Below are 14,011 nucleotides of genomic sequence, written 5' to 3'. Positions count from 1 at the left end.
GGATGATGACCACCACAGTAGCACTTATGAGAAGTGACGGGATTCCAGCACTATCTAGGAGGTAAAAAATGACAAGGCTCAATGAAAGAGTTGGCTTCTCTGGTGGCTCAGTGGTAAAGAACCCACCTGCCAAGGCAGGAGACCTGAGTTCAATCTCTGGGTCAGGAAGATCCCCTGGAGGAGGAAATGGCATCCCCACTCCAGTATTCTTGCCTGGGAAACCCCATGGCCAGAGGAGCCTGTCCAAAAGAGTTCATGGGGTCGCAAAAGAGTCAGACATGACTTAGTGACTAAACAAAAACAGCAACAACAAATGAAAGGCTGGATGCAGGAAGGGAGAAAGGGGGCATCTGGGTGAACTCCCAGTTCTCGGGCTTTTCTATCAGGATGCCCTTTCCTAAGACAGGGCAGCAATGGGCGGGACCAGGTCTGGGAGGGTCGGTTCTCCTCTTCTGGACCAAGTCTAATCACGATCTCAGTTTGGGGCATGTTGAGTTCTGAAGTGCTTTCAAAGGTACATCCAAAGACAGAAGCCGAGTGGGCATTTAGGATTTATGAATGTGGAACTCAGAAGAGCATTATTAACTGAAAAACATACACTTGTATGTGAACGTCTGGATGGTATCAAGGCCCTGTGCATTTATTAAATTCCCTTGGTGGGGGCTCTGTGGCTAAGCACTGAGTACTTTAGAATTCTGATGTGTGATGGCCAGATGGAGGAAACTGAATCTCCAAAGGAGACAGGAGAGGAAGAGTCAGAGGAGTAAAGAAAACCAGGACGGCATGATCATGGAGGACAGTGATGCTAAATGGTCGAGGAGAATGAGGATGACAACTGAGTATCACAGCTAATGACAAGGAAGTCATCTGTGATTTTACTGAGAGATGTCCTGGTGGGTTGTGTGGGCAAAGCAGACGGGAGGAGCAGGAATGCTGAGGGGACAGTGGAGTGGAGAAAAGGTTAGAAAGGTATTTTTAAAAAATTTTAAGTTAGAAGTGATTGAGCATAATTAAATGGGGAGGAATGAGTCAAGATGAAAAGATTCAAGATAAAGAAAAGATTATAAAAGTGAAATGACTCAGAGGCGAGAAGGGTTGGGAACCAGAGAAGATAAAGTGATTCATTCATTATCACAAATATTTACTGAGCAGCTACTGCATACCAGGAACTATTTTAGGCACTGGGGATACAACGGAGAGCAAACAAAATCTCTGCCCTTATAAAACTTCGCTTTCAGTAGAGAAGAAAGACAATATGTAAACCAAATATGTCTGTATGATATAACGAGAAGTGCTCTGAAGACAGACAAAGCAGGATCAAGAGGTGGGGAGGGACTGGGGAAACTATTAATATTTCAGCCAAGCAGATCGCCAAGATTCTGAGCAAATGAAAACACTTTTTGTGAGGGACTGCCATGGGCTGCTAATCATCCCATTAGTATAATGTCCCTGGGAGAAAAAAACAGTGACAAGGAGAAGAGAGGGTAGAAGCAGATTTTCTATCGACTTGAGAATACAGAACTGGTTAAAGACGGGAACCAACAGGACAGGGAAAACACGTAGCGAGGACTGTCTGCACGATCCAGGGTTGAATACCTAGATGATTCATGACCCTACAGAGCATGCGGGTCCCCTCGTGGGAACCCTCAGCATACCCTGCATTTTGTTTTCTTTAGTAATTACAAACACACAGACAGTTGTTTTTGTAACACAAGTATAACTAAATCTTCAGCAGTGTAATTCTTTTCCTCCTGACGGACTATAAATTCCGTGAGGAAAGAAGAGCTGTCCGTTCTTGTCTGTGTCCTGTGGGCCAGGCCACTGCAGACTGTTAACATCAAGGGAACGAACATTTTAATCACCTGAAGGACACAGACAGTGATACTAGGTTATTTTAATAAGGAAAAACTTGTTCATCATCTTTGTCAAGAAATATATGTGACACCTACAGCTCTTGAATCAACTCTGAATATATTTCTCTTCTCTTTCAGATAGTATCAGTGGACAGTAAATGTATTTCTAAGTGCTGGGTGTGATTATAACTGAATTTTATCAGTTATGCATAAAATGTAATCTGGAATTATCTTTGACCTTGTCCCCATCACCTTACCTTATGCCTTGGTTGTTGTTTAGTCTCTCAGTCATGTCTGGCTCTTGAGTCACCACTGTATGCCTTATCTCAGAAAAAAGTCAATCCTTCACTTTTAATTATATTTTTTCTAGAAGGTTACGGGGTTATCATTATGAATAATGACTGCAGACAATGAAGTCTTGAGCAGTGAATGAGAACACATGAGCTGGTTTACCTAGCTTGTTATGCTTTTAAGTCCTTAAATCTGCTTGAGATAGCTTTGTGTTTCCCTTCCTTCATGCAGTATCACTTTTTGCTACTGGGACTGTATCTGCTTCTAAAAGGATCTGCTGCTTTTATAAATTGCTGCTCCTAAATAGCAGCAAGGTGGAAAACTGATCTCTTAGACAAGGTCTTAGTAAGAGTCAATAGTGCTGCCTGTAGGCTTGGGGTAATCTCTCTGCTTTAAGACAAGGACTTTGGCTTCATATATGATTCTGTGATATCTACAGATGATCAGTATTAGATACTAGTAGATATCTAATACATAGATACCTACCAAAAACAAATGTCAGGCTTTATGATGTCAAGTCCTTGCAAATGATTCTAAAATTCAATTCTTGGGACTCATCAGTTGACCATTTATCAGTTCCTACATGAATTAGCAAGAAAGATGAAATATACATGACCTCACTTGCACTGAGCAGTTGCAGGAACATTTCACAGAAGCTCAGGAGAAGTTATAATAAAGGAGTCAATCAATAAATCAATACAACACTTTGCATCAACCCAGCCAAAGAATACTACTTTAAGAAGGTTTTTAAGGGAAGAAAGTAAACTCTGGAGCACACACGAGCCATTGCCATCTTGATGCTACTGGGGACCATCTTTCAGCCAACTGCAGCTCATTCCATTTCAGATGCGTCAGTACATACCTTTGAACAAGTGGCAAAGGAAGGAAGTTGAGGGTGGAAGTCATGTCCAGTCCACAGTCCAGCATAATGGTGGTTGACTTGAATTTGAGCACATTGCATGGTAAGGTTGGGTGCCCTGACAGGCAATACTGAAAAGAAAAAAAAAAAAAAACCAAAAAACTTTTGTCAATAATCAGTTACAGAAGAAGTCTCAAAAATACAGTGAATCCAATACTTTGGCCACCTCATGCGAAGAGTTGACTCGTTGGAAAAGACCCTGATGCTGGGAGGGACTGGGGGGCAGGAGGAGAAGGGGACGACAGAGGATGAGATGGCTGGATGGCATCACCAACTTGATGGGCATGAGTTTGAGTAAACTCCGGGAGTTGGTGATGGACAGGGAGGCCTGGCGTGCTGCGGTTCACGGTGTCGCAAAGAGTCGGACACGACTGAGCGACTGAACTGAACTGAAACAAAGCTGACCACCTTCTCTCATTACAACAGGGTGTAAATCCAGCTAACTTTCTATGTGGTTTCCTCCCTATCACAGCTCTGGATACCACCTCCCCTCACACTCAGCATTCTCTACCTCGGATCATACCCAGTTCTTTGTAGGGTACCAATTTACATCTCAGGCAAGCAGAGTGTCAGAGGGGCCGAGGTTATTCCAAATAGATGGTTTCCAGGCTGCAGTTTTCCGCCCCATTCTCCCATGACACATTCAGATTTTCACTATCCCATCACACTTAAGTACTGTGTGAGAGTGAAAGAAAGTCAGAGTCGCTCAGGCGTGTCCACTGGGTAAAGTCAAATTAAATTCTAAGCTGGAATCTCAAACTGTGCTACAGGTTAAGTTTTCTCCTCTGTAAATAAGTCAGGTGACTTTCCTTTAGGAGGAAATGATTGGGAAAGGTAAACAAACAAGTATTAGGGTAATGGCTCCTAATGGCTCAGCCGTGTCAGGACAAATGACCTCCCCGATGTGCAGATAGCAGACTGGAGTGATGACCACCAATTCCCAACCAATCAGCAGCCTCCTGCTTGTGGCAGCAGACCTCAGAAGTCAAAGGGACATGAGCCACCAAGGTGTACTTGAAAGAGAGTGACAGGGCAAACCAACACGCCGACTTCACTCTTCACGTCTTCCTCAATGGAGTGGAGATGACAGATACACCACACTGAGAATTATTTATATGCGGTGGACTCTGTGTTACCTTTCGTAATTTGACTGCTGCTCTGAAGAAAAAAATTAAAGAAGAGGAAAAAGACCTTTCCTCTCACTTTTTAAGTCATCCTATAGAAGCCTGTCTTGAACAGCAAAGTCCAGAAAATGGAAGGATCAATGTTCTTCATCTCTGGACAGACACATTCTTTCTTTCTGATTTAAGTAAAAGTCAGGGTAAAGCAGGACTTCCCAGGGGGCACAGTGGTAAAGAGTCTACCTGCCAATGCAGGAGATCCGGTTTCAATCCCTGGGTTCAGGAAGATGCCCTGGAGAAGGAAATGGCAACCTGCTCCAGTATTATACTGGAGAATCCCATGGACAGAGGAGCCTGGTGAGCTACAGTCCATGGGGCTGCAAAGAGTCGGGCGTGACTGTGTACCCACACACACAGCGTAATGCAACATCAGTGCTGCTCCCACGTGGCCGCCACGGCTCAGGCTGAGTCTTTACAGCTACTGGTTGCTCTGTTGGTTCTATCACTGGATACATTTCCTACTTTTCTCCGGAAGACAGTACAGGAACTGATGAGTTTTTAAAACTGCAGTTTCTAAAACTGATAAGGCCGAGAGCCAAGAAATTTTGGGTATTCTGCAAGCTTCTTTTCTGGCCACCGCTGTGTGGCTTCCAGATTTTAGTTCCCCAACCAGGGATCGAGCCCAGACCCCTTGCAGTGGAAGTGTAGAATCCTATCCACTGGACTGCCAGGGAAGTCCCTTGCAAGCTTCTTTATTCCAAGTTTATATAAGATAATTGTATTTTTCATTGTATAATTCACAACTCATGGCCTAAAATAGTACAGGGTTACTTACAATAAAAACAGTAGCAAGAAAGTACTAAAAAAGTCCAGGAAGCATGATTTGGGTAATTATAATTTACCTGTAAGTTCATTCTTTAAGAGCTATCAGAACTATAGAATATATTTTCCAACTAATCAAGACAGAGCTATCCACCCCTGTCCTTTCTCCATCTGTTTCCTATTGCCAGCTTGGTCTTCAAACTTATCTAGGAATCATGTATTTGTTAAACATAAACTATCTCAAAATGAACACAGAGCGACCTGTTAAAGCTGTCCCAAACATAACAGAGGTTCTAATGAGAGTTCTCCTACAAAAGAAAACAAACAAACAAACAAACACATATTCAGAAAAACCTAAAAAGAACTGGAATGTATCTAATGGTTATTTTTGGGTAGAAAGATTAGTGTAATTTTCTTCTTTCAGCTTTTTGCATCTTCTCAATGTTTGACTATCAGCATTTACCATGCTTTTATAACCAGAAAAAAATATATAACTAAAACAAAGCTGAAAATTTAGCCAGCCACATCAAATGACAAAATCTTTTTGATCTTCATCTTTAAACCATGGATAACAAGCTCCAGCAGAAGACAGAAAATGGACATGGCAAAGCTGCTGCTCAGATTTCAGGCAAAGGAAGTTAGCCATCTAACTGCTCCTGTCATCCAAGGATAAAAAAAAGGCAAGGACCACTTTATAAAGGCCATAACCGATTGTAAGACATTTCCAGAGCATCTACTAAGAGTGCCAGACTTTGATGTCAGTAGCTCCAATTTTATGAGTCAGGAAATAGAGCTTTTTGCACAGATGAAGGGGCTGAGAAGAGAGCCAAAGACACACAGCAAGTTCTCCAGACTCCAGAGATCTTACTCCTGCTTCCCAAACTGCACTGCTCACTTTGTGAGGGTCAGCTCAGTCTGCTGAGACAAGAGTAACTGTCACCAGTCAATGAGCCACCTGGCAAGGTTCCCCAAGTTTCTCTGCTCCACTGATGCTCTCTGCCTGTTTCCAACATGCAGTTGTGAACAATCACCAAATAGATTATAATCCAGTAAGGCTTAGGAGAGTAATGCACAAAAACAGTAAGTGATCATGTGATTTTAATTTCATAATTAGAAAAAGGATGACAAAAAATTGAAAACTACTCCTCACCAGTGTTTTTACAGGCCCTGACTTCCATGTTTGTAAAAGCTGTAATTTCAGGGCACTACTGCCCTGTGTGCTGCTGACGACTTACAGCTCTGTGCTCTTTGTCTGTTGTTGCAAAGCACTTCACCTCTACTGGCTGCCTAGAAAAAATACACCGTCACTTGTTTAATCCTGCTCTTGCTGTTGAACAATTACGGTCGCTTTAGGTTGCTCTATCACAAACATGACTGTGGTGTTAACTTTAGCGCTCAAGGCTTTTTCCATACTGGACCATTTCTTCCGAGGATTCCCAGAAGTGGCATTAACTAGGTCAAAAAAATATAAGCATTTTATGGCTCTTGAAATATGCTGCCAAAATGTTTTCCAAAAAAGGCTGTGCCTATTTACAATGTCATCAGTCACACAGCAGAAGATCCATTACACTGCTTAGTCCCATTAGCACTACGGTCAAAACCGTCTGGAATCTACCAAAACAGAAGTTAGTAAACGTCAGCAGTGGCTATCCAGGAGCAATTAAATGACCCTAAACAGGAAATCAACTACTTGATAAATGCTTTAATTTTGAGAGGCAGTTTGATGAAATGATTTAAAGCAGGGAGTTTGAAGCAAAAATGCCTAGGCTCAAAAACTAGTCATGCTCATTATTAACAAGTGATTTTGGGAAAATTACTTAACTTTGCAAAGATACAGTTTCCTTATCCACAAGATTCAGTAGTAGCAGCTACCCTCCTCAAGTTGTGAGGACTAAATGAACAGATACAGAACCTGACATAGAGTATGTATCCGTTGTTGCTATAGTTACAGAAGGGGTTGAAGGGGCTACCAAAAAATTTTTTTGGGGGGGGGGGGGGACACCTAAATTTACAGCATTTTAAAGAAGAAATTCTATTTCATTGTGGCATTCACTAATGTTTTAGACATCTGTGTATCCCACGAGACTAGGCAGGGACATCCCTAGTGGTCCAACTGGTTAAGAATTCACCTGCCAATGCAGGAGACATGGGTTCAATCCCTGGTCTGGGAACTAGGATCCCACATGAGCAACTAAGCCCACAAGCCACACCTTCTGCAGCCCCCGACTTGTGCAACTAGAGAAAGCCTGCAAAAAAAAAAAAAAAAAGAAAGCCTGCATGCAGCAATGCCGACCCAGCCCAGCCAATGTATAAACACCCAGCACAGCCGATCAATTAAAAAAAAAAAGACTAGGTAAAGGGAACAAACAATTTTACAAATATTTTTCTATTGCAAGTTTTCCCTCCAGGAAGATAACAGTTACTTCTGCAAAAGTGAATATTCTAGCAAACATAAGGTTTTATATGTTTTATTTTTTTTTAGCATTGTTGACATTTTGGGGGTACTTTTTTTTTTTAATCAATTATACTTAGTAAACATATTTCCAATTCTCTTACTTTCCTTTAAAACCGTTTTATTATGGAAAATTTCAAACACATAAGTAAGCAAAATTAGTAAAATAAACTCCCATCACTCAGATTTAACAACTGTCCATTTTCTGCCCTTGTCTTCATTGCCTTCCTTTTGATGTTGACACACTTCTGCAGAATAGCTACTGTGCTGACAAACCAATCTGATCTCTGAAAATACTGTTTTCATAAAGAGTCTTAAATCTATCTCTTATCCACAACTGAGACAAACATGATTCCATTTTTCTAAATGTCACAGCAAAATTCATTAAACGTAACTTCTTCCACTTGAACTCATCTTTAGTTTTTAACACCTCTGAGTCCTGTAACAATTTAAATCTATTTCTGAAATCTCTATTTTGTCCACTGTCCTTTTTTGGTTTTGTTTTCCGTTTTTGCCCTCAATGCTGTAGTTTTTACTACACTGAAATATTTGAAAACAAGTTAGAATGAAGACTTCAGTACTAAGATAGTCTTCCCAAGGATCTTAATGGCGGCTACATTTAATCTGTGTATTTAGGGAATGCTGCCATTTCTACTATATAATAACATTTTTCTGAGCCAGAAGCAACGCACTGATTTCTCTTTAATTTTTTTGTTCTCCCTTTACATTTTAAGATGTTTTATTCCTTTAGTTCAAAACCAACTAGTCAATTATCATGAACATAAATATATCCTGCTTTTTAATTTCTACTTTGGTTTTATTGTTCAAGTTTTATCTGTAAAAATTCCTACAGTTGGATGTGCAGTGCAGCCCATTAAATTACGCACTCAGGCTACAGACAGCCCTCTAAGTGATGCTCCGGAGGAATCTTTCAAATTTACATTGAGTTTTCAATTTATCCATTTCTAAGTACCATGTGACTTCTGTTGTGATTTCTGCTTTGAGCCGCAAAGAACTGTGTGTTGTATGTGTACATGTGCTTGGTTTCACTTTCAAATATAAAAGTGGTAATGGTTATCTTTTTGGTAAGTGATTTCTAATTTTCTTGTGGGCAGGGAATATAGTTTATATATACTTCGATATTCATTGAAACTTGCTTTGTAACAGTATAGTGTGAATAGTTGATTTTTTATAAATGAACCAGTGTGCATGAAAACTGGAAATATATAATCTAATTGTTGTATACAGAGCAGATCAAGTTTATTATCTTACCTAAATCTCAGGAGAAAAGAACTTGTTGATTTCTTTTTGTAATTCTGTCCTATTTTGCTTTTTACATCTTGAGGCTACATTGCTACATAATCGGAATGATTACTATTGAATGTTTTATCATTATGTAATGCTCTTTGTCTCAAAATCTATTTTTAGATTTATTTCTAAATAATATTATAGCTATATCAATTTTTCCTTTAGGGGATCATCTTATGTTTTTTTAAATGGAATTTACATATATATAGTTAAAAGTGAATCACCAAATTCAGGAAGCAACTACTTTTGAGCTATTTCTTCTAGTTATTTCTCAGTAATATCACTATACTATCATTTCTTGAGTTTTAGTTGTTACTGACTTTTTTCTACTGTGGAAACTATTTCAAAACTGATATGGTCCATATCCAATATATGTACAAAAGGATTCTCTATCACATTTGAAGCAAAGTTTACGAAGACAACTGCCACTTTACTTGAACTGGGTAACAAAAATTTTAAAGGAATGAGAAGTTTGTGTAACAGAGTAATGTACTGATTAACACAATCATTAAAGCAACTTGTCATGATTTAATTCTGTTTCTTCTCTCAGTGCTATGCAAATTAAAGAAAGATATATCCTAACAACAGTATTGTAGAGTCAGTGAATTATTCTACACTTTTTTTTAAAAAACAGTTAATGATTATTTACCATCATTTTAACCAACTTCTTTATTCACCAATCCTTCTTGTATCTCATTTCTCTCTTTTAGGGCCAATTCCCTTTTTCCTGAAGTACATCCTTTAGTCTACTTCCTTCAAATGGTAAACTCTTAGTCATTTTTGGTCTGGAAATTTCTTAATTTTGACTTTACTCCTCAATAGTTATGGTGGTGGAATTACAAGGTAGCAAACTATCTTAAACAGCAAATATATTAATCCAACTGTCTTCTGGCAACTCTTAGGGCTAGTAAGAGATCTGCTGCTAGTCTAACTGGTAATCCTTTATAGGTGGCTATTAAAATCTCTTTGCCATAGTGTTTTGATATTTTATTAAGATGTACATTGGTATTTTTTTGGGGGGGAGAGATTTATGCTTCTAACATATAAGGACTCATCTTTCATAGCTGTGAAAAACACTGTCAGCTATTATCATTTTTAATACTACCTCTACCCCATTCTTCCTAGTTTCTACTAGTGAAATGCCTATTAAATGTATGTTATAATGTTTCATTTTACTCTCTGTCTCTGTAACTATATTATCCTTTCATATTTTGTTTTTTGGGCTCTATATATTCCATTCTGGATACTTTTCTCAGCTCTATCTTAATTTGTTAATTCTTTCCTATTGGTGTCATATCTGCTATTTAAACGCCTCTACTGAAATTTTCTTTTCACTGACTACTTTTCATTTCTAGAAGTTCTCTTTTTTAAAAAATAACATCTTGGTCTCTTCACAGGTTTGGTATCTTCATTTATGTCTTTGGTCACTCAATGTTTTAATTTTAGACTCTCCATCAGATTGTACAATTGTCTAAGGTTCTTAGGAGTCTTGTTAGGTTTGATGATTCAAATTGATAATGGATTTCATTACTGTTGTTTTAAATTTTTGGATGGTGAGCCCATCTTTGGTGGGGCTACGTCTGTGGGAATTCTATGTATCACCATCTTGAGATCAATCTTTAAGTAGATTTCTCAGCTTGACTATTTGTACTTATAGAGGAGCAGACAAATCAGATTCAAGACTCTCAAAGCACTGGCCCCAGCTCCTTGCAGAGACAATCTTCCTTACTGACCTCCTGAATAAGCAAATGGTATTTTTCTAGTACTCCTTTCATTGAGGTACACAGCCCTTGGTGGGGGGAGCAGTTTCTGGTTTTGAAATATATATTTCTGAATATTACAACTGTTACTAAGAAGACTCATATTATGACCTCAGGTTTTAGCCAATCTAAGAGACTTTAATTTTAAAAAACTGCTATGAACACAAAATGACAACCAGCCAATCTGGCCTCACAGAAATCTTTAAAAGCCGTATGAATTACTGTAAACTGCATTAATAACAACAACAACAACATAATTTGGCAAACCAACTATATCTCAATTAAACAAATAAAAAATAAAGAATTTGTCAGACTTGTATGTGTGGTAAACTTGGCCATTTCATCACATAGCAAATTCAAGTTTAGCAAACTGGCTTTGAGAGAAGTAAGTCTCTTTTGCAGACAGAACCATGGACTGAAACATCACATATGTACTCACTCTTCTTTCCTAGTCTTCTTTAAAGTAATGATAATACATAGAGTTATTAGGATATGGTATTTATTAAATGTCAGGCACTCTGCAAGAACTTTACATTTAACTCCTTTAATCCTCCCAGGAACGCTATGAGATAGACACTATAGTCCATGTTACAGATGAAGAAAATGCAGCACAGAAATTGGGAGGTCCCAAAGTTGTGGAGGCGGAGCCAGCACGTGAACCAGGAGAATGAGATGTAGACGCAGAGCATTTCACACCACAGCATGCCACGCTGCACAGAGCGAAAGGGGCGTCACACGCCAAAAACACTGCAGGGATGACATGCTCTGAAAGGCCATAGTTTGAGTTGATAAGAATGTAGACTGAATTTATAATCTAGTGAACAGAGAAAATTAGTTAGCTGGCTAAGTTAAGGCAAAGCAAAGATTAAATTATTAAATATGTCTGCAATCTATCATAAGCAGTAATTTTTTTCTGTTGGCTTTCCCCTTCCATTAAATAAAAAAGATTAATAAACAAAAGATGATAGAATTCTCTTGCTGTAAAGTAGTTTTACTGATGAAACTGTTTTTAAAGCTCTGTAATGTAACCTTTAGGTTGAGCTAGTGCCAAAAGCTCTTTAATCTTGTTTGGGAGAATTTTACACACTATAAAGGAACATTTTTTTATAGGTAACAGTGTTCATGAAGGAAGCTGTAAATGACATCATCATCATAATTTTTTCCCTCTTTTTCTCAATTTTCTATTTAACTAACTCATATATTCACTGTGGATATCTGTGAGCAGAGAGAAGAGGTTCAGTTTTCTCTCTCTGGCAGTGAAATAAACTTTAGTTCTTTCTGAGTCAAATATGACATTAAAAAAATACTTCTAGCAAACTGATTTTAATGAAATGCTTTTCCTTCTTGGTACAACATTAGAAAACCAATTAGTATAATTAACATACAAATGAATATAGGGAAAAACAAAATTCAAAAGATTGAGAAAAAGTATTTAAAAAACTCAATATCAATCTAAAGGTAAAAAGTCTTACCAAACTATAAACAGAAGAGTATTTCTTTAATCTGATAATAAGTCGCTAACCAAATTCTACATCATAGTTGATGATGAAGCATAAGAAACAGTTTCCTAAATGTCAAGAACAAAAGAATACCCACTATGACTGCTTAAATTCAGCACTATACTGGAAATGATATATAATGCAATAAGACAATTGAGACAAGAAAAATAAAAGATAAAATGATTAGAAGTGGAGAAATAAAAATGTCACTGTCCACAGATGATATGCTTATAAGACATTCTGAAGAAAATCTACTACAACTAAGAGAGTTCATCAAGATAGCTGGATACCAAAAAAATCAGCCTACTAAAATTAACTGAGTTCTTACATACCAGCAACAAACATTCAGTAAAAGTAAAAAAAATTAAAATGAGAATACCATGTTGTATATGGTAAAAATTTAAATGTATCATAAAAGTAAAAAAAAAGTATAAAACTCTATAATAAAACTTAAAAAAAAAACCCAACATATAAAACTCTCCTTAAAAATAATGTTAATTGGAAAAACAAGCTGTTGTGAAAAACAGAAACAATAGGTGAGGGAGATTAACAGGTTCAAACTTCTAGATGCAAAATGAATGAGTCATGGGTTTGAAATGTACAGTGTGGGGAATAGAACCAATAATTATGTAATATATTTGTATGGCAACAGATGGTACTCGACTTATTCTGGTGATCATTTTGAAATACATCTGAAATACAAAGAAATATCTGAATCACTATGACATGTAATGGGAACTAACAGTTATAGGTCAATTATACTTTAGAAAGAAACACAGAAAAAGAGGTCAAAACTGTTGTTACCACAGGCAAAGCAGTGAGAAGAGGAAGGATTGGATGAAGGTGGTCAAAAATTACAAGCTTACTTATTGTAAGATAAATAAGTACTAGGAATATAATATAAATGATAAATAAAACTAACACTGCTATATGTTATATATAAAAGCGATAAGAGTAAATTCTAAGAGTTCTCATCACAAGGAAAATTTTTTCTTTTCTATTGCTTTAATTTTATATCTATATGAGATAATAGATGTTCACTAAATTTATTGTGGCCATCATCTTGTGATATATGTAAGTTAAATCATGCTGTACACCTTAACTTACAGAGTAACGTATGTCAATTACATTTCAATAAAGTTGGAAGAAAAAAGTATAAAAACAGGGATTTTAGTTGGGAAAAAAAAGACTCTAAGAGACTAATAAAAGGGGAGAGCCTTCACTGCCAGCAGACTGTGTTATAAAAATGTTAAGGAAGTTCTTAAAAAAAAAAAAAAATGTTAAGGAAGTTCTTGAGGAAGAAAGAATCTATACCAAAAAAGTGAAGAACTCTGGAAATGGTGAAAATAAATGCAAATTTTAAAAGCTGCTTTTAAAACTGTTTAAAAATATAATTAACAGTCTAAAGGAAAAAATGGTAACAATATGGTGTGGAGTTTATAATGTATAAAAATAAAATGTGTGACCAACACAGCACAAAGAATGGGAGGAAAAACTTGAAAGTAAACTACTGTAAGGTTCTTATATTTAACATGAAATGAGCCAATTCCTCAAAACAAACCTACTTAAAAAAAATCAGTTCTCACTAATCTACTTTTTATGGAAACTAAAAGTCATATGAAAGAGTCAATTAAGAGCTAAGATCAGCTAAAAATATATTGAAGAATAACTATTAGAGAAGATTTAAATTTTCTGATATTACCACTTACTACAGAGTAATTAACAGTAAGACGTTGCACTAAAATAGCTTGTGGACAAGTGGTAAAGGAATAAACAGCCCAGAAAAGAGGAACATGTGTGTCTTGGAGTCTGAAATAAAAGCAGCATTACTAATATATGGAGTGCTGGGAACAGTTGAAACCCATTTGGAATAATTACTTCACACCACACAAAAAAATTAATTCCAGATGACTTAAGAAGACAAAAACTTCACAATTTGTAATGAAAAATAAAATGGAAAGAGGATAACACCTCATCACTCTGGGA

General features: G+C 37.2%; 1 protein-coding gene across 1 annotated transcript in view; it reads right to left on the bottom strand.

Annotated features, from left to right (window-relative positions):
• Window positions 1-14,011, bottom strand: part of INTS9 (integrator complex subunit 9) — a 120,848-nt gene that overhangs the window by 79,410 nt on the left and 27,427 nt on the right. The window contains exon 2 of the mRNA XM_043891132.1: window positions 3,007-3,134. Within this exon, the coding sequence (XP_043747067.1) occupies window positions 3,007-3,134 (128 nt within the window). The remainder of the gene's footprint in view (window positions 1-3,006; window positions 3,135-14,011) is intronic.

Source organism: Cervus elaphus, chromosome 29, assembly GCF_910594005.1.
Source record: "Cervus elaphus chromosome 29, mCerEla1.1, whole genome shotgun sequence".
In the NCBI taxonomy this organism is placed as follows: Eukaryota; Metazoa; Chordata; class Mammalia; order Artiodactyla; family Cervidae; genus Cervus; species Cervus elaphus.
The sequence above is the reverse complement of the archived record's forward strand: the minus strand, read 5'-3'. Positions and strand labels throughout refer to the sequence as shown.